Here is a 24,538-nt window from a genome sequence, read left to right on the forward strand (position 1 = left end):
GAAGCGATGCAGCTTTTTTATTTTTTGTAATATAAATTGAAACAAGAAAGGGAAAACTGACCAGAAACAAAATAATAAATGGCGAAAACTTTGAGCAAAGAAAATGGGTTTTCATCGGGATTCGAACCCGAGACCTCCGGATTACTAGACCGGTGCTCTACCGACTGAGCTATTGAAAGCCCTAGATCGGTGTTCGTCCCAAACCCTTAACTCTCTTTGCTCGTGTGGTCAGAAGCTATAGTGTGTGTATGTGTGCCACACACACACACATTAACCTAACATAGACCCAAAGGACATAAATCAACTTTGGAATAAATGCGAGGGATCACCGAAGCGATGCAGCTTTTTTATTTTTTGTAATATAAATTGAAACAAGAAAGGGAAAACTGACCAGAAACAAAATAATAAATGGCGAAAACTTTGAGCAAAGAAAATGGGTTTTCATCGGGATTCGAACCCGAGACCTCCGGATTACTAGACCGGTGCTCTACCGACTGAGCTATTGAAAGCCCTAGATCGGTGTTCGTCCCAAACCCTTAACTCTCTTTGCTCGTGTGGTCAGAAGCTATAGTGTGTGTATGTGTGCCACACACACACACATTAACCTAACATAGACCCAAAGGACATAAATCAACTTTGGAATAAATGCGAGGGATCACCGAAGCGATGCAGCTTTTTTATTTTTTGTAATATAAATTGAAACAAGAAAGGGAAAACTGACCAGAAACAAAATAATAAATGGCGAAAACTTTGAGCAAAGAAAATGGGTTTTCATCGGGATTCGAACCCGAGACCTCCGGATTACTAGACCGGTGCTCTACCGACTGAGCTATTGAAAGCCCTAGATCGGTGTTCGTCCCAAACCCTTAACTCTCTTTGCTCGTGTGGTCAGAAGCTATAGTGTGTGTATGTGTGCCACACACACACACATTAACCTAACATAGACCCAAAGGACATAAATCAACTTTGGAATAAATGCGAGGGATCACCGAAGCGATGCAGCTTTTTTATTTTTTGTAATATAAATTGAAACAAGAAAGGGAAAACTGACCAGAAACAAAATAATAAATGGCGAAAACTTTGAGCAAAGAAAATGGGTTTTCATCGGGATTCGAACCCGAGACCTCCGGATTACTAGACCGGTGCTCTACCGACTGAGCTATTGAAAGCCCTAGATCGGTGTTCGTCCCAAACCCTTAACTCTCTTTGCTCGTGTGGTCAGAAGCTATAGTGTGTGTATGTGTGCCACACACACACACATTAACCTAACATAGACCCAAAGGACATAAATCAACTTTGGAATAAATGCGAGGGATCACCGAAGCGATGCAGCTTTTTTATTTTTTGTAATATAAATTGAAACAAGAAAGGGAAAACTGACCAGAAACAAAATAATAAATGGCGAAAACTTTGAGCAAAGAAAATGGGTTTTCATCGGGATTCGAACCCGAGACCTCCGGATTACTAGACCGGTGCTCTACCGACTGAGCTATTGAAAGCCCTAGATCGGTGTTCGTCCCAAACCCTTAACTCTCTTTGCTCGTGTGGTCAGAAGCTATAGTGTGTGTATGTGTGCCACACACACACACATTAACCTAACATAGACCCAAAGGACATAAATCAACTTTGGAATAAATGCGAGGGATCACCGAAGCGATGCAGCTTTTTTATTTTTTGTAATATAAATTGAAACAAGAAAGGGAAAACTGACCAGAAACAAAATAATAAATGGCGAAAACTTTGAGCAAAGAAAATGGGTTTTCATCGGGATTCGAACCCGAGACCTCCGGATTACTAGACCGGTGCTCTACCGACTGAGCTATTGAAAGCCCTAGATCGGTGTTCGTCCCAAACCCTTAACTCTCTTTGCTCGTGTGGTCAGAAGCTATAGTGTGTGTATGTGTGCCACACACACACACATTAACCTAACATAGACCCAAAGGACATAAATCAACTTTGGAATAAATGCGAGGGATCACCGAAGCGATGCAGCTTTTTTATTTTTTGTAATATAAATTGAAACAAGAAAGGGAAAACTGACCAGAAACAAAATAATAAATGGCGAAAACTTTGAGCAAAGAAAATGGGTTTTCATCGGGATTCGAACCCGAGACCTCCGGATTACTAGACCGGTGCTCTACCGACTGAGCTATTGAAAGCCCTAGATCGGTGTTCGTCCCAAACCCTTAACTCTCTTTGCTCGTGTGGTCAGAAGCTATAGTGTGTGTATGTGTGCCACACACACACACATTAACCTAACATAGACCCAAAGGACATAAATCAACTTTGGAATAAATGCGAGGGATCACCGAAGCGATGCAGCTTTTTTATTTTTTGTAATATAAATTGAAACAAGAAAGGGAAAACTGACCAGAAACAAAATAATAAATGGCGAAAACTTGGGTCCTTTGGGTCTATGTTAGGTTAATGTGTGTGTGTGTGGCACACATACACACACTATAGCTTCTGACCACACGAGCAAAGAGAGTTAAGGGTTTGGGACGAACACCGATCTAGGGCTTTCAATAGCTCAGTCGGTAGAGCACCGGTCTAGTAATCCGGAGGTCTCGGGTTCGAATCCCGATGAAAACCCATTTTCTTTGCTCAAAGTTTTCGCCATTTATTATTTTGTTTCTGGTCAGTTTTCCCTTTCTTGTTTCAATTTATATTACTATATATATATATATATATATATATATATATATATATATATATGTATATATATGTATATATATATTGTTTACTCATGACTTTATTCAAGTTCAAGAAAGTATGAAAATGACATGTATACAAAAGAACCAGGTCCACCGTTTCATTCAAAACGAATGGCAGGTTAAGACACGTACATGGGGTACAAAACAACAATATTAGAGTTTACATTACAGCAACCCATATCACACATAAAATATCAAATATTACCGGTGATTAATCAATAAGAAATAAATACATATACTATTTCTGCGTTACAATAACAACAGTGGTGTAATTATCTTCCACAGTATTAATAAAATAATCTGCGTTAAAAAATGATGAAATAATACAAACATATATATATATATTATATATATATATATATATGCATAATTATTCATATATATATATATATATATATATATATATATATATATATGAAGAGTTTGTTTGCAAAAACCATATTTGTTTGTTTGCAAAAGTCCACATTTGCCAAATGGAGATATTTGCGATTAAAGGTCAAGAAAAATAAAGAGAATAATAAGAAAAAAAATTGCTTCTTTTGGCCATAACTTCAAAAATATGCCTTTATATGTAGTGACCAATATATCATTTAAAAGGTATTATTTTGTACTTTATGACAGAAACCGTACTGCAAAATCTTCAAAAATGGACTTATCGGTTTTTGCAAAGAAACTCTTCATATATATATATATATGTATATACATATACATACATAAGCCTTATTATCATCACCATCATCATCTCATCAAATCTTCACCAACGGAGATCTTTATTTGGCTATGTGCCCCATACCCCCCCCCCCACCACTTATTATCTTCACAACTATGTTATAAATCATTTTCAACATAAAACCAAAAGTTGTAAACAAAACTTTCTGCATTTTCTTCAATTGCCCATTCACCCACAGTATATATATATATATATATATATATATATATATATATATATATATATATATATATATATAAAACATATATATATAATATATATATATATATATACATATATATATATATATATATATATATATATATATATATATATATATACATATATATATATATATATATATATATATATATATATATATATATAAATATATAATGCTTATTATTGTCAGTGTATATCTTCATCCCCTCCTTCCTGTGTTTTATCATCTAACTAGCATTTTTCATTGAATACTATTTCCAGTATTTCTGAGAAAATGACGTCAAAGATCTATCTAGAAATCATTTTCGGGTCGTCGAAACGTTCTCTGGTACGGCTGCGTGCTCACGAAATGGGGGTAACGCCATTGGATCATCATTATGGGGGTTCTATTAACGTTTTGTCGACCAAAGAAGGTCCCTGTACCCAGAAATGAAAAAGGGCGTTGCCCGGACAAATGTATCTACCTGTGATGATGTGATCACAATTATGACACTGCTTCCAACTTTAACACATCGGAGATTGAGGATTAAGCAATGATAAACATGAGTGAAATTAGATCAGAGTAAAATTATGGATGTCCTTTTTGTCATTTCCTCCCATGAGGGAAATGAATTACCGAAGTTGTCAAAATCATTTACAAAGGTCAGCTTGTCTTACCTTGTTGCAGTAAGAGCCCATTCTCGCTAGAGACTATTCGGTGACCTCGCTTCGTACAGAGGGTTAAACGTGTATACATTACTCATTTTAGGACGATGCGACTCCAGGCCAGTTGACTCGTGCAGTGACTTCAATATTAAATGGCAATTTTGACTCCAAAAATTCCTTTTGTTCTATTCTCTTTTCTTTCGTAATTAGTTAAGATCAATTCTATGCCAATCGTAGTCCTTCGTTCTCCTGTGCGTAGACATGCCCTTTTGTTTTCACAGGATTGGAAAAAAGAGTAAAAGAAATACATTCCCGTCAAAAAAAAAAAAAAAAGAAGAAGAAAGATTAGCCTTCCAAGTAACATGCAACCAAAATCAACCAGTTTCACATTGGTACTAGCGTGTCATGTTTCAAGTATGCAAGAGAAATTACCATACCTTGAAAACAACCGCTAAAGACACCCCAAACGAAATAAAAATGCAGAAAAATACTACGTGAAATATAAACGGTTGTGAACGACAGTGCTGCAGGAGACAACCTAGACCCGTTTTACTACAACAAGTGGCAAATGTTGCTGTTTGCTGTTCTACATAGATCCGTGACAGATTCCCCTTACCCCACTTTTGACAGCAATCGATGACATCTGCGACAAAGTAAAATACAGTATATACAAAAAAAAAATCGCATTAATGTCAATAGCCATAAGCTATGGTACCGCTACAGGTGATGCTATGTACACGAACATTCTCATTGCGATTCACAAACAAGTTACACACAGAGATTTCGTTTGCACTGAATGTATAGAGAATCAAACACTCAATACTATAATTGCCATGATTACGGTCATACCTCCATTCTTCGATACGCAGGAAGGATGAGGCTTAAACACGTTCAATGCCGTTATGCTTTCATTGTAAAAGAGTGACATCCTATGTTTTCTCTGCTTTCTGTGAAATTATTCTTTGCTTCGACACAAAGGTGATGATAAAAATAAGATAATGAATGTAATAAAGTATATACAAATTTCTGTGGTTTGTTCGTTTGTTTGTTTGTTTGTTTGCTTGTTTGATTGTTTGTTTGTTTGAAAAGGCATGGAGACGATTTAACCATATATTAAGAGATCAAGAACATGGACGCAATGGACGGAAATATCACGTCTCCTAGACGCGAAGGTAAGAGAGAAGATTTTTAGGGAAAACAAAAATCACAAATTATCATGCATTGTGCAGAGAGAAAATGGGGAAGAAGCATCAAACTCGAGGAACCAATAATAATCTAAATTTACTCAGGTTGATTTTATCGTCCAGAATAGACTGATTCCCCGGAAATATCTGCACAGAGAAAACCGACATTTGTATGCACTTAACTTTGGGAGCAACGTAGCAGCAGTACACAGACGTTGATTTTGTCTCAACAGCTTTTTCGTCGCGTAAGGACTGGTGAATATGATGCATTGTCACGGGAAAATACTGAAGTAAAGAGCAATACTTTTTGATTTGAAACTGTTTTCTGTCTGGGGATCAGTAACAATAACAGTAAGCGAATGTGATATATTGGAAGGGAATAAGATGATCATCGAGAGCGAACGAGGGATAGAGAGAGAAAAAAATAAAGAGAGAAAGGGAAAGAGAGGGAGAAAAGATAAATATTGTCAACAAAATTGGCTGACCAATCACCGGAAAAGCACGGTTTCGGAACGTTGCCAAACTTAATTACCTCCTAATTGCGCGATTAATAATGCAGCCGTCCACAGATCTTGGGGTGCAGTGAAGCAGAGTCTCGCCGTGCGCCCCCCTCCCCACCTCCCCACCCCCGGCCCTCCGCTCACCAGGTACAGGTAGCGGACCAGAGTGGTAGAAAACTAAACACACGCACAGTATTTCAGCCAGGTCTGATACATTAACTGAGTATGTTTACTTTTTCTTTTATGTATTGCGGACGTAATGTTAGATATACTGACTTATGTAAAATACTCATTTGACGTGTTGAAATTTGTGAATGTCATGTCATGTGTCAGATGTAAAGCTTGTCAAAGATTCACTCACTGAATCAAGCCCAAATGCTTCTCTTACCATGAGTTTTATGATTATACAATGAATGTTTTTACAATCTACTGAAGATAGACGAAGATATCTACTGAAGATGTTAATATGGCAGACGATTCTTAAAGAGTTCATTGAGGATCTAAAACAATATCAAACGATTACAAGACTAATTTTTGCTATATTTGAGAATTATAACGTGAAGCCCGAGTCATATCATTTGGGTTACGATTGCATGTGATTATTTGTAATTACAAAAATAGATGAATAAGTACAAAGATAGATAAACAAATAAATGTCTTATTTGGAAACTGTTTACAACACGTATGGTTACATAGTTACTAATGCTTTCTGTCATGTGACCAGCTGATAATTAACAACATAAATCGCACTGATTGGTCAATCAGTAGTGGTGCACTTAAGATGATGTTCATCGCAACTTTGTTCATTGTCATTTGAGTAGCCCATACACTGTCGGAGTGTGTCTAGGTAGGTATCTAAAGTATCTGAAACCAACCAAACAAACAAACCAACAAACTTTACGTTGCTCTCAAACGAGATTCCGTTCTACCCTCACCCTCCAACTCTTATTTTCTCAACTGCAGATTCAGTTAATTCTCAACTGATACAAGGACAGATGCAACTTTTGCGCGGGTATCCAGGCTGAAGAGTTTTTCAAGTCTTGAACAAACCGTCGAAGAATGATATTCATTCAGGTTTAAAATGAAATACGAAAGATGCACACACATAATACTCAAACAGACATACAGACACACACTTTCATATAACTGATCACATACATATAAACAATATAAATAGAACGTCTATAGAAAGGAAGACAAAGACAAAGACATCAAGCATTTCCATTGTGTCAATTCTAGAGCTTGTTAGAGATCTGAGACCTTGAAAGTTTTTTCCCCTTCTTTCTTTTTGAATATTTCTTTCTGGCCTTTCTGGTTTCGGCAACAGGAACGTGATTTTCTTCCTTTTTTTGTGTGTGTCATTAAAGCCTGATACTCTAAACGACCCCAGGCTTTGTGAAGCGAAGACATGCTGTTAAAGATCGCCAACCTCTTTCTGCTTTCGATTTTTTTTTTCTTTGTTTCCTTACCAAAGGTCTGGATAGTGATTGGCATGCCATTATGCAATAGCTGTATAGCTTTCTCATGTTTAGGTGATTGGATGCGGTTGGCTGAATTAAACACATACAAGCTATCGCCTCACCAGTTAAGGTCAGATAAAAAGACCTTGGGTGACATTAACAAAAAAGAAAATAAATATGTAACTCAAGTGGGCCATCAGAAGGCGTTGTTCCGCGGCTGAATTTTGGCAATTTCAGCCATGCCCAGTGATCAACGAGCTAACAATGTCACTAGTAAAGTGGAACTGTCAAACAGTCATGCCCTCTTGACTATAAATAAGGCCATAGAGTATAGGCACAACTCATTAAGATGGAGGATTTAGGGTGGTTTAGGGGAGGGGAGTGAGGAGGGGCGTGTCCTTTGGGACATAGCGGCAGGTGGGTGACGCGTTAAGGCTATATGTCAATCTCTGTTTCTGATATTATACTGAACTGTAAAACGACCTTCAGATGTCGTTGAGGTGATTCACAGGTCATACTGTCATCGAACGCTAGGTGAAACTAGGAGCTTACGTCTGCAGAATCTTAAGCTGCATCATGCCTTTAATACTCGCGTACCTTTCTTATCAAAATCAGCTCTTACGGTTCTTTAAAAACTGACACATATCGACAGATTTTGTATTGTTCAGTTCGTCTTTCTACTCGTACCAAAATATACATCCAAGAGAAGAAATAAACAAGAGAAAACACAGCAAAGCTACATATGTGTAATTTCTAGGAAAAAAGAGGAGAAAGAACTAGATTAATGTTCAGCTTTAAAACTATCAAACTAACTGTATATAGGGAGATGGTCAAAAAAAAATCATACACGTCTACGCTCGTGCACGCAAAAACAGACGAAAAAGTGAAAATATCCTTTTCCCTTTTTATTCACTTTTCCATTTTACTCCACTGTGCAAACGCTCATTTCGCCAAAGATCACAGAGTGTTCTTGATAAGAAACGAAACATGTATCCCTCTAAGCAATGCACAAGATAGATAGTCACCTAATCGCTTAAAAAAAAACAACAACAAAAAACCCAAAAAGTGTGTGTGTGGGGGGGGGGGGGAGGGGACAACGTTGTTAACACCACGGCGCAATGGCCCTCCATTCACTTTGATAGCCTCATTTTGCAAATCTCCCATCGACCTATTAAAGGAAATACTGAGGTGTTTTATTTGAAATCGATGCACTTATCCTGTGATGTTAGCATCAGGCCATTGCAGCGGTTTGATAAGTAGGCAATGATTGCCTGTCAGGGGGTTAAGAAAAGCAATATTTTCTTAATTACAAATTGAAAAGGGGGTAAAAATTCACTTTCTGGGAGATAAACCATGACCATTGGGGGGGGGGGTTGGGTAGGGGACGAAAGCATTTAATGAACGTCTTAACAAGTAATTTCATCAAAACCTATGCATGCGCTGATAATGGTGATGGTGTTGTTGTACAGAAAAGAAAAGTGAAAACACTTGCTAAAAAGGGCCATAACCCCTGATACACTGCTGCTTTAAAAAACAGCCAACGACTACCCGTCCTTTCGGATGCCGTAAGCCAGACCCAAAATAGATCGACGAGGTACGTCATACAGCGATGATTACATTTTAAACGCGAAGGTGGCGTCGCGGCATGTGTTAGTGATGGCTGAACTTCAGTTGGATGCAAAAACAAACTGGCGCGAGTGCGTTTACTGCGGGGAGGCGAAAATGAAGTTTTTAGAAAATCAGGAAATGGTTTAGAAAACAACACAAGCATACCGCAAGATGCATTGGATCCCCCTTTTATTCTAGCAGACTATTCTATTCCGAGCTTCCGATATTGCTGACCCTTCTAAAAACAGATCGCTTCTCTCGGCCAAATCTCGCGGGGACAAGTATACACTCGACATGCTCGGTGGAGCATTCACGGATGGAGTTATTGCTGTAATGAAGCAGCTGTACCTCGGGCAGGCAGACGACTGGTAGGAGAGTTTTTCCTCTCTTCCTTTTCTTTTTTCCCTTGTTACTCAGTGGGACTATCCAAATCTGTCTATTTGTGGATTTTTACTGAGTAGGTGGCCGTGTGTGCCACTTCCAGACTTCACCTTCGAATAATTATAAGAGATTACCCAGTATGTTTTGCCTTGGCTGCTGATGATTATTATTTAGTTTGATGTGCCGAAATCGCCAAACTTATTCTATCTTGATTTCTAACTACAAAAATAAGGCTAATAAACAAACATGGAAACGATTTTGAAACAATCCCGAAAATAGCTCGAGCAACGAGCATTCCCTATAAAAGAAAGTTATGCTACTTAGATTCAAGGGACTACAAATATTTCTGAGTATGACAAAAACTTTGGAAGCTAGTAACATGGATAAATTATTGAAGAAAGAATGTGATGCAAAGGAGGAAACAAACATGTCATTTTATTGGAATCCATGCATCAACATTTTTTTCATGCATAAAATTTCATGCATGACGAATAATTGTTTGAGATTGTAAAAGAAATACCAACTGAGACTATTCTACTGGATTCTGAGTTGTCGCAGCTATGTGGATAATGTCACTGACACTAAATCTTGAGGTTCAAGATTCGAGTCTGTAGGAAGTTAATTCACTCCCTCACACCCTCTTTCTTTCCATCTCATCTCTTTTCTCTTTCATTCTCTAATTATCTCTTTATATCTCTATTGAACAATCCTTTGAAATGTGTCTTAAATGTGGATACCAAGCAGTTCTAATCTTCCGATTGGTGTAAGGGTAAAACGTAAAATAATATAAAGAGATGGTATATCAAACAAATTAAACAGAACAGGTCTGAATGTGATTATGCCAAGCTCTTGTGAAGTATAATAGTATTCATTGTCAAAGGTATTTTTATTGCCAATATTAGTGTGAGTGTCATTGTCGTTACCCACTGTAATATGATTAGTTTACTTTTGATGGCACGTAGAGTCGAGAAGCAATAATCAACAGATCTTTCCAATCAGCTGCGAGAGAGGTTTTACCGCCCTTTATTCAGATGCGCAGTTTAACTTTCGGTTATCTTGGAATACGCACCCTTGTCACATTTGGCATTCAATAACGTGAAAGCAGTATACTCCGCTCACACGCACTATTGATTTATCTCGTATCTCCATCATTGCGAAGAGGTTTGTGGTTTGTTGACGAGATTGTTATTTACTAAGCTGTAATGTCTTTATGATGGACACTGGCGCCTTCGACGATACTCCTGCGAACAGGGTTTGAAGATGCGATGCAATGTCGGTTGGTCAACCTGACTTGACGGTAAACGTAAACAGCGCCCTCTTAATTTCAGTACATGACAACCAACTCCTTGCTCGTGACTGACCATTGAAACTTCTCGTGCATTTCATGACAATATCGAATACACAGTTATCTTCTTTCTTTCTTTTTTTTTTCGTGTATAGCATGAATTATATACAATCAAGCAAATGATTTTGTAGGAATTCTCCTCGTTTCAATTCAGTCATGATATGGGTGAATGAACACATGATCTTCGTTGACTCCCAAAATGATTACATTACTATTCCAGCTAGGTAGATGGTGTTACCAAGATATGGGTAAGAGAACCTAAAGTGTTGAGAAACAAATCCTAATGTTAATTTTTGCTATTTCTCTCTGCAAAATAAAAACGTTACACGTTCCTGTCACTTCCTTTTTTAAAGGATTTTTCTCTTAGCTTTCCATATCATCTATAAAACTATGGATGAGGACGTTTATTCATTGGCATGACTATTGCAAGGCCTTACGGATGTCGGTTGCTTGGAATATCCGTCAAATTACTTTGATATTGTTAATAATATAATATCAATTGATATTGATAAAGTATTATTCACATCATATACTTGTCCATTGTTCATCATTTCTGCAAAAACTTCCACAAATTATGTCAAAGAGACGCACAATAATGGATTTGCATTTTTTTAATCCCATATATCCCATCGAACCAACACTATAGGTACCCAATACAAAGCAAAGTAGTATCCTATGTAATGACCACTAATTCCATAATCAGCCAATCGAGTCGGAATTCGCATACATGCAGTGACATGTGTTTCCATACGTAGAAGGACTTTTAATTCCTGTTCAGCTATCATGTGCTGTAGGCCCCATCCAACACATAATCTTTATCCAGGTTCAGTGGCATCAAATGGTGAAAGGAAGATAAGAGACGGCGGGCATATAACGACAAGGGATGGGGGAGGGGGGAGAGATAGAGCTCAAGAGAAAGAGATAAGGGACACGAGGAAAGAGATAGCGAGCAAGAAGGGTAAGGGGGATATAAGGAGAGAAGATAGCGGGTTGAAGGGTAAGGGTAGGTATACAAGGAGAGAGAAAGGGGAGAGAATGGAAAGAAGTTATAGGATAAAGAGATAGGGAGAGGTTAGAAAGAAAACAAGGGGAGCAGAGTGGAAGAAAGAAGAAGGGGGGAGAGAAAGATCCTTTTCATCTATTTCGCATCTTTAAGAAGGGTTGCCCGAGTCAACATTAGCTGGTTTTCATCGGGGCCCTTTAAAACACAGCACATGAAACATTGCAGAATTACAGTTTCTAACTGAACATTTAAAAACATTTAAATACAATCACTAGCCAAAAAAAGCAAAAACAAAAACAAAAACGGATAACACTATCATGATAGATGGGTCATTAGCTCTTCACAACAGTATGTAAGCTCTCTAGAAACAGGGAGCATGCACTAGATTTCAGGATAGGGGATACCGAAACACCAGGGACGTGAAATGCACCAAGCTTGGTTTCTGCAATTTAGTTCAGCGTGGTTTACTGTTTCGCCTCCCGTAGGATGAAACGGAGTCCTTCTTGAACCAGTAGAATACGAAAGAAAGGTCGCGTAATAAAAGGGGGAAAACGAAATAAAAAAACGAATAAAACAAGACAACAACATGAACAAGAAGAGCGAAGCGCCTCATGAAGCGATCCGCCACGCCCCGATTACCACACCTCACTCTTCAGAACTATAATGCATGTTTTTGTTTGTTTGTTTTTTCCTGCGGTCCGTGGTCCCATAATGGATTGGGACTCCTTTTTGGTAACATTTACACACAAATGCGATGGGCACGCCTCGCTGATCTGGTCGTTAATTGCTCCGCTTAACGCCTCACAACAGTACGAGAGCTCGCTTGACATGGGGAACATGTCCCAGGGTTTCAAAATAATGATACCGACACACCATGAATACAATGGATTATGCACGGTTCTTCTTCAACATGAAGTCTTCTTGTAAAAAGGAGAATGTCATTTAGACAATGGTACACAATTTTTTTTTATTTTTGTTGGACAGAAACGCGCGCCAGTTCAAACGAGAAATCACAATTCTACGTCTCATGGACTTGAATCTGAGTTCTTGTTCTTGACTGTGGATGCATGAATTAAAACATTTTGCTGAACACAAAAGACAAAAGCAAAAAGTGGCGTGAAAATAGAGGTATAGAGTTTGCAAATTGCAGTGATGAAACAGATTTTTTTCTACGAAATGATCTCACACTCAGTAAAGGATAAATCTGTTAAACTTTGATTTACAATCCATTACGGACCATCGCGTCTTTTCACTGCCTTGTATAATAATCACAATAAGGTCAAGGTATGTAAACGTTAAGCAAATTGCTCTGTGATGCGCTCCAATGTCTGTTTTGTTATCTAATTCTAATCTGATCTCCTGGTTAACCTGTCATTAGCGTTTTTGACAACCCACTAAAAACTATGATGGAAGCAGCCTTGATCGAATGCTATTCTAGAGTGACGGCAAGGCAGTATTTCGCAAGGTGTGAAGGAAAAAAGTATCTGAATAAAATTAATGTATGCTTAAACACACACGCACACAAACACACATACACACACGCAAACACACACGCACACGCACACACACACACACACACGCATACACACACGCGCCCATACAATCCACGCTTACAATGTATGTACACAGACAAACAAGTGCTCAAGTGTCCAATAGCAGATAATGCTCGTAGCAGCAGCAGCTCCAAAGGATAATGCTATTATTTTGAGTTCTGCTGCTCCTGAAAGTGTACGGGGCTACCTAACTGGAGGGGAGAGGGAGCGAGGGCGGGGTACAGGCACATTGGGGTATGTGGCGTTGAGCAGCTTGGAGTGACAGAGACATAAATACATTAACGCAAACATCATGTCAAGCCCTTCAACCGGAAATAGATGTTTACAGCGTGTGCTTCGACAGCGATCTACGTCTCCCTCGTGCCCCCCCCCCCCCCAATCCCACCGACCGAATGTGCCCGGATGAACGCGCTGCTCATACTTTCACACTCACGAGGGATGTATCACCTCCCTGCACTCACTCATACGCGCACGCCCATACACACTTACACACACAGCCATATGAACAGGCAAAAAAAGCACGACACCGCGGAATTGTAATCCCCTCCAAAGGACTATACACAATGAGGATAAAGTGCTAACCGGGGGACTTGAACCACGGGACCTCAGGATTAATAATTCGAGGTCTTTACAGTTCGTGGTCTTTATTACCAATACATTATGTATGATAATTATGATATACATATTCTATTCATCAAATCTGGATTCAGAAAGTGACTTTGAGTTCAATTTGAGTTTTGATAGCCTCATGCTCTGAAAATATGCGGGGGAATTGAAATACGTGTAGTCACGTGGTCTATAATCCATGGTGTGCCTGGGACGAGGATTGTGTACTGATGAGTAGGCCTACGTCTAAGTCCTTGCCCAATCTATATCACTATTTCTCCACTTCATCAATAATTGTGAGCACATTGGCCTACTGACGTAATCCCTACTTAAAAAATAGCATATTATGAAAGACATTGACCCTGTATATATCTCATGGGCCTGATTTTAGATGAGCACTATGGAATTCCTTGGTCACATTCTAGTGCGTGCATGCCAATTTAACTTGAAATAATCTTCCATCGAAGAAGTAAATGCAGACCATTCCATGCCCTCAATCTCTTTGGAAAGCATTTTAGTTAAATGGGCCAGAGCTGAATTTCTGAAAGGTTATAGGTGGGAGTTTTCTCCTAGTGACTTGTTTGTCCAAGAAGACAAAAAGATCAGAATGTGTGTTTGTTTGTGTGTATGTGCATGTATGTATATGTGTGTGTGTGTGTGTGTGTGTGTGTGTGTGTGTTTCTGGCAAGAACCAAATGCTTTTCCAAGAAACGCTTTTCTCAGCATGTTTAAAGGTAAAATACGTATTGACATTCGAACAAAATCAATATATTTGTTTATAAACATAAATGTATACATACAATCATAATATACTTTGTCACATCTTCAGCCAACATTACCAGTTCCCCCTATCGCATATAGCCGATATCAAGCTATATTATATGACCTATATAGATACCAATGTGTGATTGGTCAAAATGCTGTCACGTGACCATGTTCACAAGGATGAGAAGCGTTATATTTCATAACATGACGTAAATTACGTACAATCATGGAATATAACAGCGACTACGTTAAACAAATGGCGTTATATCTGGAGGGGTGACGTAATCAAAAATCAATTGTTATGATGCGCGCAACATACACAGAGACGCTTTGCACACACACACACATACTTACGAATGTAATCGTGACCGGTCGACCGACCACACGCACCATACCACTTACGTTTACAGAATGCGCTAGCGGTATTAATGAGCATCACACTGACACACGCTACACTGCAAGCGCGCGAATTACGAAATTGCAACTGATTTGTTTTCGTCAAACTGGCATGGCAGCTTTGATGAGCAGCTGCCCTTCGCTTGTGAGAGAGAAAGAACTGTTGTCCTGATAGCTATAGAGCCTCCTACTCCAATCAATGTTAGACAGTCGTGACAGGAAAGCCAAAGCCAAGGATTTCCCATTACATTACCAGAGCCTGAACTGAGTAAGTTTTTATGCTACTTTTGTACTAGCGCAGGACCTGGACCAGGGCCAGGTCCGTAGTCTAAACAGCTCTTGTACCAGTGACCACAGGCAGAAGAGATTAGGCCCTACATTATCAGAAAGTTCACATTCTCATACATCACCACAAACAAATGTTATGTCAACAAGCTTGCTTTACCCAGACCAAAAGCGGCATTTGGTCTAGTCTTCTACAATTTTTACATCTCTCATTACAAAATCTGGCTCTACCGCTACGAAACTAGGCCCTACGTACGATTGATTAACGACTGTTCTAGAAATTACTTAGTATGTGATAAACAGGCAACGGTCGTACTCCACGGAAGAACGAATTCCCGGTAGGCCTACGTGAAAGCCATCGGAGTTCGATCTACGTATCAAAAGGTTACTTGTGGCTCGATTGAATACCACTGGCACTAGCGCACTGTTGTCATGCGGTACGCGCGTTCATGAATATGACTGCGAAAAGGAGTAGTGTTTCTAGACCTATAGTCGTTTTGCTTTAGGGCCTATACAGCAGTTTATTTCTTGTACTGTAGGTCATATAATATAACAGATATTGACTTTTTCCTTCGGTAGGAATATAACATTTAATTTCCCTTGGGAAGTTATATTTTTGTCTCGGAATACTATATTTTTCCTCAGCGCTACGCGCTTCGGAAAAATATAATAATCCTCGACAAAAATATAACTTCCCGCGAGGATCTCAAATGTTATATTCCACCTCTGGTAAGTCAATATCTGTATAATATCACCTCGCGATACCGATATCTGATCGATCGCTTTTGGGACGTACACTTCCGGTTTTGCGGTTCTGGAAAATGGTACCAAAGATCCTACGTAGTGCAGGATCTTTGATCGTACATTCCTTTCTGGAAGTGTCTCGAACAAATAAGCGAGTTTGACTTCAGGTCAAAGTGGTCTTTCCTGCAAAGCAGTTTTTTCCACACTCTCCGCTAAACTTTGGGAACTCACCCACATCACATCCTTCATCTACGGATATTTTCCATAATTTCGTTGTTTAGCATTATTGGCCCAGCATTGGGCGGCTTCGCAGAAGAATCCCATTTATCAATGTAAAGCTACAAATTAGAAAATAACTCTATTATTCGCGAGATAATAAGACAGAATTTGATACGATCTATGAATACTAGCTAGTACTTCGGCGATCAATGGGCATAAAAGCGTACATTAAACATCGCGCGTTCATAACCGGAAGTTTATATTCAAAGAATTGAAGGTAAAAACAAAAAATAAAAAATAGAGCGCCACATGCGTTCAGATTCGGAGAGCTATATGCGATTGGGAGAATTGTCATCAGAATGATAATAACATTTCATTTCTGCTGTCAGGCCAGGCGTCACACTCACTCACCCACTCGAGTCAGTGACCCTGCTACTGGTACCACGTAACCCAGTACAGCCTGCCGCGGGTCGGACTGCCGGCGACTAAACCGGTCCCCCACTCGGGTACAAGGTAACCGGGTGAGGAGGGTGCGTGGACACCCTGCAGGATTAAAAACAAAACCTGTCAAAGGTCATACCCATGCGAGTCACTGACTATTCACACCTGGAGAGGAGATGAGCACCACCAGGATCCCCCGCTCGAGAAGTTGAGAAACAGATCAATACCGGATCGGTCGGGGCCCGGGATACCAACGACCGCGCCTCGCACGGCCAGGGTGGAGGTGGAAAGTATGCTACTGGTGAAGAAACAAAGCTGAAGCTACAGAAAGAGGAGTTCTCATGTGGGACGTGGAACGTCAGAACTCTCAATGGAGATGGGAAACTGGAGCAACTGGAGTATGAAATGACCAAATATAAGTGGAATGTCCTGGGCATTGCTGAAATGAGGTGGACTGGAAGCGGCGAGATGCTCACAGAAGAAGGACACAAAGTTTGGTTTAGCGGAAAGGAGAAGAAACATGAGGAAGGAGTGGGATTCCTTGTCCACAAAGACACAGTGAAAGCGGTTGTGGAATGTGAGCCCATTTCAAGCCGAATGATCAGAATACAAATCGCAGCCTCTCCCAGAAATGTAGCCATTATTCAAGTCTATGCACCAACCTCCGATTGCAAAGATGAAGAAATTGATGCTTTCTACGATACTCTGGGCAGCATGCTCAGAAAAATCCCCAAGAAAGACATAAAAATCATCCAAGGAGATTGGAATGCCAAGATAGGGACTGACTCCTATGAGGACTGGCACGGTACTGTGGGAAAGTTTGCTCACGGAATGACGAATGATAGATGTGAGAGGCTACTAGAGTTCTGTAAATTGAATAATCTGACGGTGGCCAACACACTTGGGGATCACAAGAATTCGAGAAGAATCACATGGACATCCCCAGATGGTAGAACAAGGAACCAGATAGATTACATCTTGGTGGAGACTAAATGCAAAACCTGCATCAGACCAAACAAGACTAGAGCTTTCCCTGGATGTGACATAGGCAGCGACCACAATTTGGTGATGATGACAATGAAGGTGAAGCTGAGGATGATAAAGAAGCAAAGAGCGGTGCGTGTGAAGTACAATCTTGACCTGCTAAAGACAGACTCCGAAAAGAGGAACGAATATGCTGTGAAGATCAGCAATAGATTTGCCCCCCTCATGGAGCTCGAAGATGTCCAAGAAATGGCGGATCAGTTCACTGAAGTCACAAATGAAACAGCACTAGAAGTGCTGGGAAGACGCCGGGTCATGAAACAACCCTGGATGACAAGGGAGATCCTGTAAGCATGTGATGAGAGAAGGAAACTGAAAGGGACAAAATTTCAGGATGAGAACAGCAAAGTGAAATACCAGAAAGCCAACGCAAAAGTTAAGAAGGAGATTCGCACGGCCAAAGATAACTTCTTGAGGGAGAAGTGTCAACAGATGCAGCAGGCTTTTGAAAATAACAACAGCAAAAAGGTCTTTAACACAATCAAGGAGATACACAGAAAAGCCACCTGCCATAGAAGCTGCTAATGGGTCACTGCTGATAGATGAAAACAGGATCCAAGAACGTTGGACAGAATATGTCAAACAACTATACAACCACCCAATCCAAACGGATGAGAGTGTCCTCAGAGAGCTGGAGGCTGGTGGTCCGGGCATTGTGGAAGACGAAGAGCTCGAAATCTTGAGGAGCGAGGTCGTCAGGGCTGTTGCATCACTGAAGAGTGGCAAAGCCCCGGGAGCAGATAACACACCCGCAGAGCTGTTAAAAGAAGAAGAAGAAGCTGTGGATATGCTGCATAAACTATGCAACCTGATCTGGAGAACTGGAGAATGGCCCAAGCAGTGGACACAATCACTTATAGTGCCACTTCCGAAAAAAGGCGATTTGAAGAAGTGTAGCAACTACAGAACAATAAGCTTGATCAGCCATCCCAGTAAAGTGTTGCTGAAGATCCTGGCGAACCGGATGAAACCACAGATAGAAGCTGTACTCGCAGAATAGCAAGCTGGCTTCCGGGCTGGAAGGAGCACTGTGGAACAGATCTGCAGCTGCCGCATTCTGTGCGAAAAGTTCAGAGACCATCAGCAAAAAATACACCATAACTTTGTCGACTTCAAGAAAGCCTTCGACAGGGTATGGAGGAAGGCACTATGGTACACAATGCGGAAACATAACATTAGTCCAAAACTGATCCAACTTTGTGAGTCGCTGTATGAAAATGCCAATAATGCAGTGATGTATGACAGTAGGACTCTGGAATGGTTCCAAACCAATGTTGGTGTCAGGCAGGGATGCATTCTCTCGCCAACCCTCTTCAACCTCTTTCTGGAACAGATCATGATGGAAGCACTCGAAGATTTTGAGGGCACAGTCGCAATCGCGGGAAGGCCAATCAGCAATCTGAGATTCGCTGATGACATTGACCCTGTTGCTGGAAATAGGGAAGAGCTAGCAGAGCTGACTACGCGGCTAGACACTGCTGCCCGCCGATACGGCATGGAAATTAGTCATAAGAAAAGTAAGATAATGACAACTTCAAAACAGAATAAACAAGATGACGAAGCACAGGAGATATGGGTGGACGGGCATGCGCTAGAGGAAGTCCACCAATTCAAATACTTGGGCGCCATGATGAATGAGGAGGCCACTTCAACAACAGAAATAAAGACACGAATGGCAATGGCGACTGCCCAGTTGGCCAAGTTAAACCATGTCTGGAAAAGCAGAGAGGTGAGAGAGAAAACAATGATTAAGCTGATGAAGGCGCTGGTGGCCTCGATAGCCCTATATGGATGCGAGTCATGGACGCTAAGCAAAAATCTAGAGAAGAAAATAGCCGCTTTCGAGATGAGATGTTTCCGTCGATTACTCGGAATACATTGGCACGATCACCGCACCAATGCATCAGTGCTGGAAGAGATCAGGGGGAAAGTTGGGGATTATGAACCACTGCTGGACACAATGAAGAGAAGGAAGATGCAATGGTTCGGACATGTCACTCGACGGCCAGGCACACTAGCGCATACGATAATGCATGGTCGGGTGGATGGGCGACGAGCTCAAGGAAGACCAAAGAGGAATTGGGCGGATGATGTGAGAAGATGGGCGGAGAAACCGGTGGAAATCTTTGTGAGAATGGCGGAGGATAAGGAAGCCTGGAGAAGGACATCTCAGTGCCCGAACGGCAGAACTGCTACGGGTGTGACCTGACCTGACCTGACCTGTAAATATTCAATTAAGAGCTGCCTGAACAACATAATTTGAGTTCTCCTTGTATCCCCAAGAAACGATTCAAATGGTGATTGTTGACTTTTGAAAGCCCCACATATCAATAACCCATAGGAAAGTCGACTGTGTTCGACTACGACCCTGGTCGATGTTAATGATTTTTTTTTTTTTTTTCAGACGGTGGTTCTTGAAGGGTTAAGCCATTCGTCTACAACAGAATTCCGGAAGGAAATCAGGAAATCCCTCCACATAATCGCCAAAGCCTTTAATTTTTGCTATCCAAACAGGGTGCCACAGACGGCGCTCAGGTTGTTGAACCACCATCGGTCGAATGTCTGCCCCCCCCCCCCCTTCACTGTCGAGTGAATCACGTAATCGACAGCTTACTTGAATACAGTGCACTCCCGTTATAACGAACACGGTTATAACGAAATTCCGGTTACAACGAAATAAAATTTAGGGCCGCAACATTATCAACTCTATGTATTTGTATTGTTTATTCATTCGGTTATAACGAAATTTCGTTATAACGAAAGAAAACTGCCGGTCCCGAGGACTTCGTTATAACGGGAGTCCACTGTATTCTAAGCTGAGAAGCAGATGTATGCTCACACACACACACACGTGCACATTCACATACGCAAACATACAATATTTGACCAACACAAAATCAAGTATTGTTATATCATCTTAGAATCTTCTTTGTATGTCTTTGTGTAAACTTTTTTAGAATAAATTTTATATACATTTAGATTAAGCTTGTAGAACGGTTGAAACTAGTGATTGTCTTTCTTTGAATCAGTATTTCTGCACATTGTGTAAAGCAAGCTCGAACAAGTTTCGCGTCAACAGCAAATTACAATCAGTGACTTGCGATTATAACTGAGAAAAGGGTGACTAGCAAGGCTGTAATGACAAACGGTAAAGGAAGAAAAAAATACTGAGAAGCAACGTTCATATCTAGCACTTGATAGTTTTTTTTTTTTATTTGTTGTGAATGGTGAGACAGTCAGTGCTACTCGCTATCTATAAGTGATCACCGAGTCAAAAAGACTGGCTTTAAAAACAAGAGGTCTCGTATTCATTCATCATCGCTCTCCAAGCAATATCCTAGCGGATAAGAATAATGATCATTATAAATTTCAATGCGTTGTTGTTGCGCAGACGAGAGAGGTAGGATCGCGTTGATTGATTCTCGATCAACGGTAACAACAAATCGATCAAAGGTAATGGATGAATACCTTTTTATTAAATCACCCGCTAAAAAGGAAAGAAAGAATAACAAAACAGAAGACAGATGGATGGCCTCAATAACTCGTATTTGCTGTCAGAAATGATGACACTTCGTCGCCCGTTGACAATCTGCTGTCCCAATTTCTGTGGCCTAACCGCCATTTTGTCACCCTATTTGCGTCGCGGCGTTCTGTCATGAATACGGGGTTCCTGCTTATTAGGTCACTCCGATCGCTTCGATAGTCTTTAATTCGGATACTAGAAAAGGGAAGTCAAATCCTCATTTGAAAAAAACAACAACAATGTGATCATAATGGTTCCCAAGCACACACTGCATCTGCAGTCAAAACACACATGGAGTGGGCAGAACCTGCAGGGCTAAAAATCTCAAGCACACGCAAAGACGTGCAAAGACACAATCATCTACTTACACACTCACATAGAATTCACACACACACACACACACACACACATACAAAGACTCACATGTACATGCACAATGTCTGATTATCGAAAGATACATGAAATATTCAAGACTATGATCACGCTCTATTTGGTGTCATTACTACAAATAGATAAACAGGAGACGTTTAACGAATCTAAAACAATATATCGTTTGAGATTCGAAAACTGGACCTCAAGAGAATTCTCAAAAAAAGTCGTTAAAAAAGTCGTTGTGCTGTTTTATAGATGGATGCTAAAATGCTTTTTATGCTTAAAAGCATCACATAGTTGTCTCTTGGACCTGAATTCATGTAAATCTTGTATTTTCGCTGGTAAATTTAGAAAAGAAAAAAAAAACACGTTGTTTGATTTGGCTTTAAATGATTCTGGTCAAAATATTCATCCATGTGCTTCATTGAAATGAATTGAATTCAATTTCAGATATATTTATTCTAGTCAGATCAATCACAAAATACATGGATACATTTACATGGAACTTGGTAGCTATACATAGCTATAATTTTATTTTGAAGACAAATTGTTTCTTAAGGTGCAAGTGGCATGTGTTTGCCCATACCTAATTGCATTAAGCTGTTAAGAGAAATAGGGGAGTGTGAGTGTAAAAGACAACATTCGCAAGACAGTTTTCTCACACGTGCTGAATATGACTAAACAGTGCCTGATTCTTATCACACCGTAATTTTACATTGATCTGCTCGATGCAGAAAGAACAATCCCTCTTTTGCAACTGATTGAAAATTATTCAAATTCATGATTTTCTTCCGTCGAGATGTTTTCATTGCAACTGATTGACAAATTGCCCTACATCGACGTAAATAAGCACTGAATTGATCAGTGTTATAGTAGTATAGCCATGATAAAAAATCATGGGCGTACATACTCGAGCAGGATTTGAACCTACGACCTCCTGATCACCGGTCAGGCGTCATCTCCACTAGACCACCGAGCTTTCGCCCGAAAGCAAGTGTTGGTTCTAATCCTTATAGCATGCAGCGGGTACTGCTTGTTATTCAAATTCATGATTTTCTTCCGTCGAGATGTTTTCATTGCAACTGATTGACAAATTGCCCTACATCGACGTAAATAAGCACTGAATTGATCAGTGTTATAGTAGTAGCCATGATAAAAAATCATGGGCGTACATACTCGAGCAGGATTTGAACCTACGACCTCCTGATCACCGGTCAGGCGTCATCTCCACTAGACCACCGAGCTTTCGCCCGAAAGCAAGTGTTGGTTCTAATCCTTATAGCATGCAGCGGGTACTGCTTTGTTATTCAAATTCATGATTTTCTTCCGTCGAGATGTTTTCATTGCAACTGATTGACAAATTGCCCTACATCGACGTAAATAAGCACTGAATTGATCAGTGTTATAGTAGTAGCCATGATAAAAAATCATGGGCGTACATACTCGAGCAGGATTTGAACCTACGACCTCCTGATCACCGGACAGGCGTCATCTCCACTAGACCACCGAGCTTTCGCCCGAAAGCAAGTGTTGGTTCTAATCCTTATAGCATGCAGCGGGTACTGCTTTGTTATTCAAATTCATGATTTTCTTCCGTCGAGATGTTTTCATTGCAACTGATTGACAAATTCTAGTACCCGCTGCATGCTATAAGGATTAGAACCAACACTTGCTTTCGGGCGAAAGCTCGGTGGTCTAGTGGAGATGACGCCTGTCCGGTGATCAGGAGGTCGTAGGTTCAAATCCTGCTCGAGTATGTACGCCCATGATTTTTTATCATGGCTACTACTATAACACTGATCAATTCAGTGCTTATTTACGTCGATGTAGGGCAATTTGTCAATCAGTTGCAATGAAAACATCTCGACGGAAGAAAATCATGAATTTGAATAACAAAGCAGTACCCGCTGCATGCTATAAGGATTAGAACCAACACTTGCTTTCGGGCGAAAGCTCGGTGGTCTAGTGGAGATGACGCCTGTCCGGTGATCAGGAGGTCGTAGGTTCAAATCCTGCTCGAGTATGTACGCCCATGATTTTTTATCATGGCTACTACTATAACACTGATCAATTCAGTGCTTATTTACGTCGATGTAGGGCAATTTGTCAATCAGTTGCAATGATTGAAAATTGCCCTACATCGACGTAAATGAGCACTGAATTGATCAGTGTTTTAGTAGTAGCCATGATAAAAAATCATGGGCGTACATACTCGAGCAGGATTCGAACCCGTACGACCTCCTGATCACCGGACAGGCGTCATCTCCACTAGACCACCGAGCTTTCGCCCGACAGCAAGTGTTGGTTCTAATCCTTATAGCATGCAGCGGGTACTGCTTTGTTATTCAAATTCATGAAATTCTTCCGCGGAGGAATTTCATGAATTTGAATCCCTCTTTTATTTGTTTATGTATTCATTTGTCTTAAAAATAATTGTTGGTGTAGCATGATCACCATACTGTGTTTTCAGCCTCGAATCGAGAGGTGGGATACATCTCGATTAACATAAACGAAATCATGCACCTATACACAAACACATACTCAAATATTCATGCATCTATCTATCTATCTATCTATCTATCTATCTATCTATCTATCTATCTATCTATCTATCTACATCCTGTATATCTCTAACTGCATATACGTATATCATTATGCACTTGCATGTCTGCGTGTGTATGAGTGTGTGTTTGTGCATGAGCTCATGTAGCTCATGTTATTCGTCACGTAAAAGAGAAAGGGAGAGAGAGGGGAAGAGGAACAGTAATGTGTGTCTGCTCCAAAAGATGCATCGCATTAAACAGAGGAATGGAAGACCA

General features: G+C 40.3%; 1 protein-coding gene across 1 annotated transcript; it reads left to right on the forward strand.

Moving 5' to 3' along the window:
* The first annotated feature begins 5,428 nt into the window (after nucleotides 1-5,428).
* Nucleotides 5,429-18,824, forward strand: LOC140240610 (craniofacial development protein 2-like). Its single transcript, XM_072320367.1, has 3 exons — nucleotides 5,429-5,462; nucleotides 16,971-18,111; nucleotides 18,311-18,824. Exons 1-3 carry the CDS (start codon nucleotides 5,429-5,431, stop codon nucleotides 18,822-18,824), a joined length of 1,689 nt encoding a protein of 562 aa, XP_072176468.1.
* Nucleotides 18,825-24,538: the final 5,714 nt, after the last annotated feature.

This window comes from Diadema setosum, chromosome 17 (assembly GCF_964275005.1).
Source record: "Diadema setosum chromosome 17, eeDiaSeto1, whole genome shotgun sequence".
Taxonomy (NCBI): domain Eukaryota; kingdom Metazoa; phylum Echinodermata; class Echinoidea; order Diadematoida; family Diadematidae; genus Diadema; species Diadema setosum.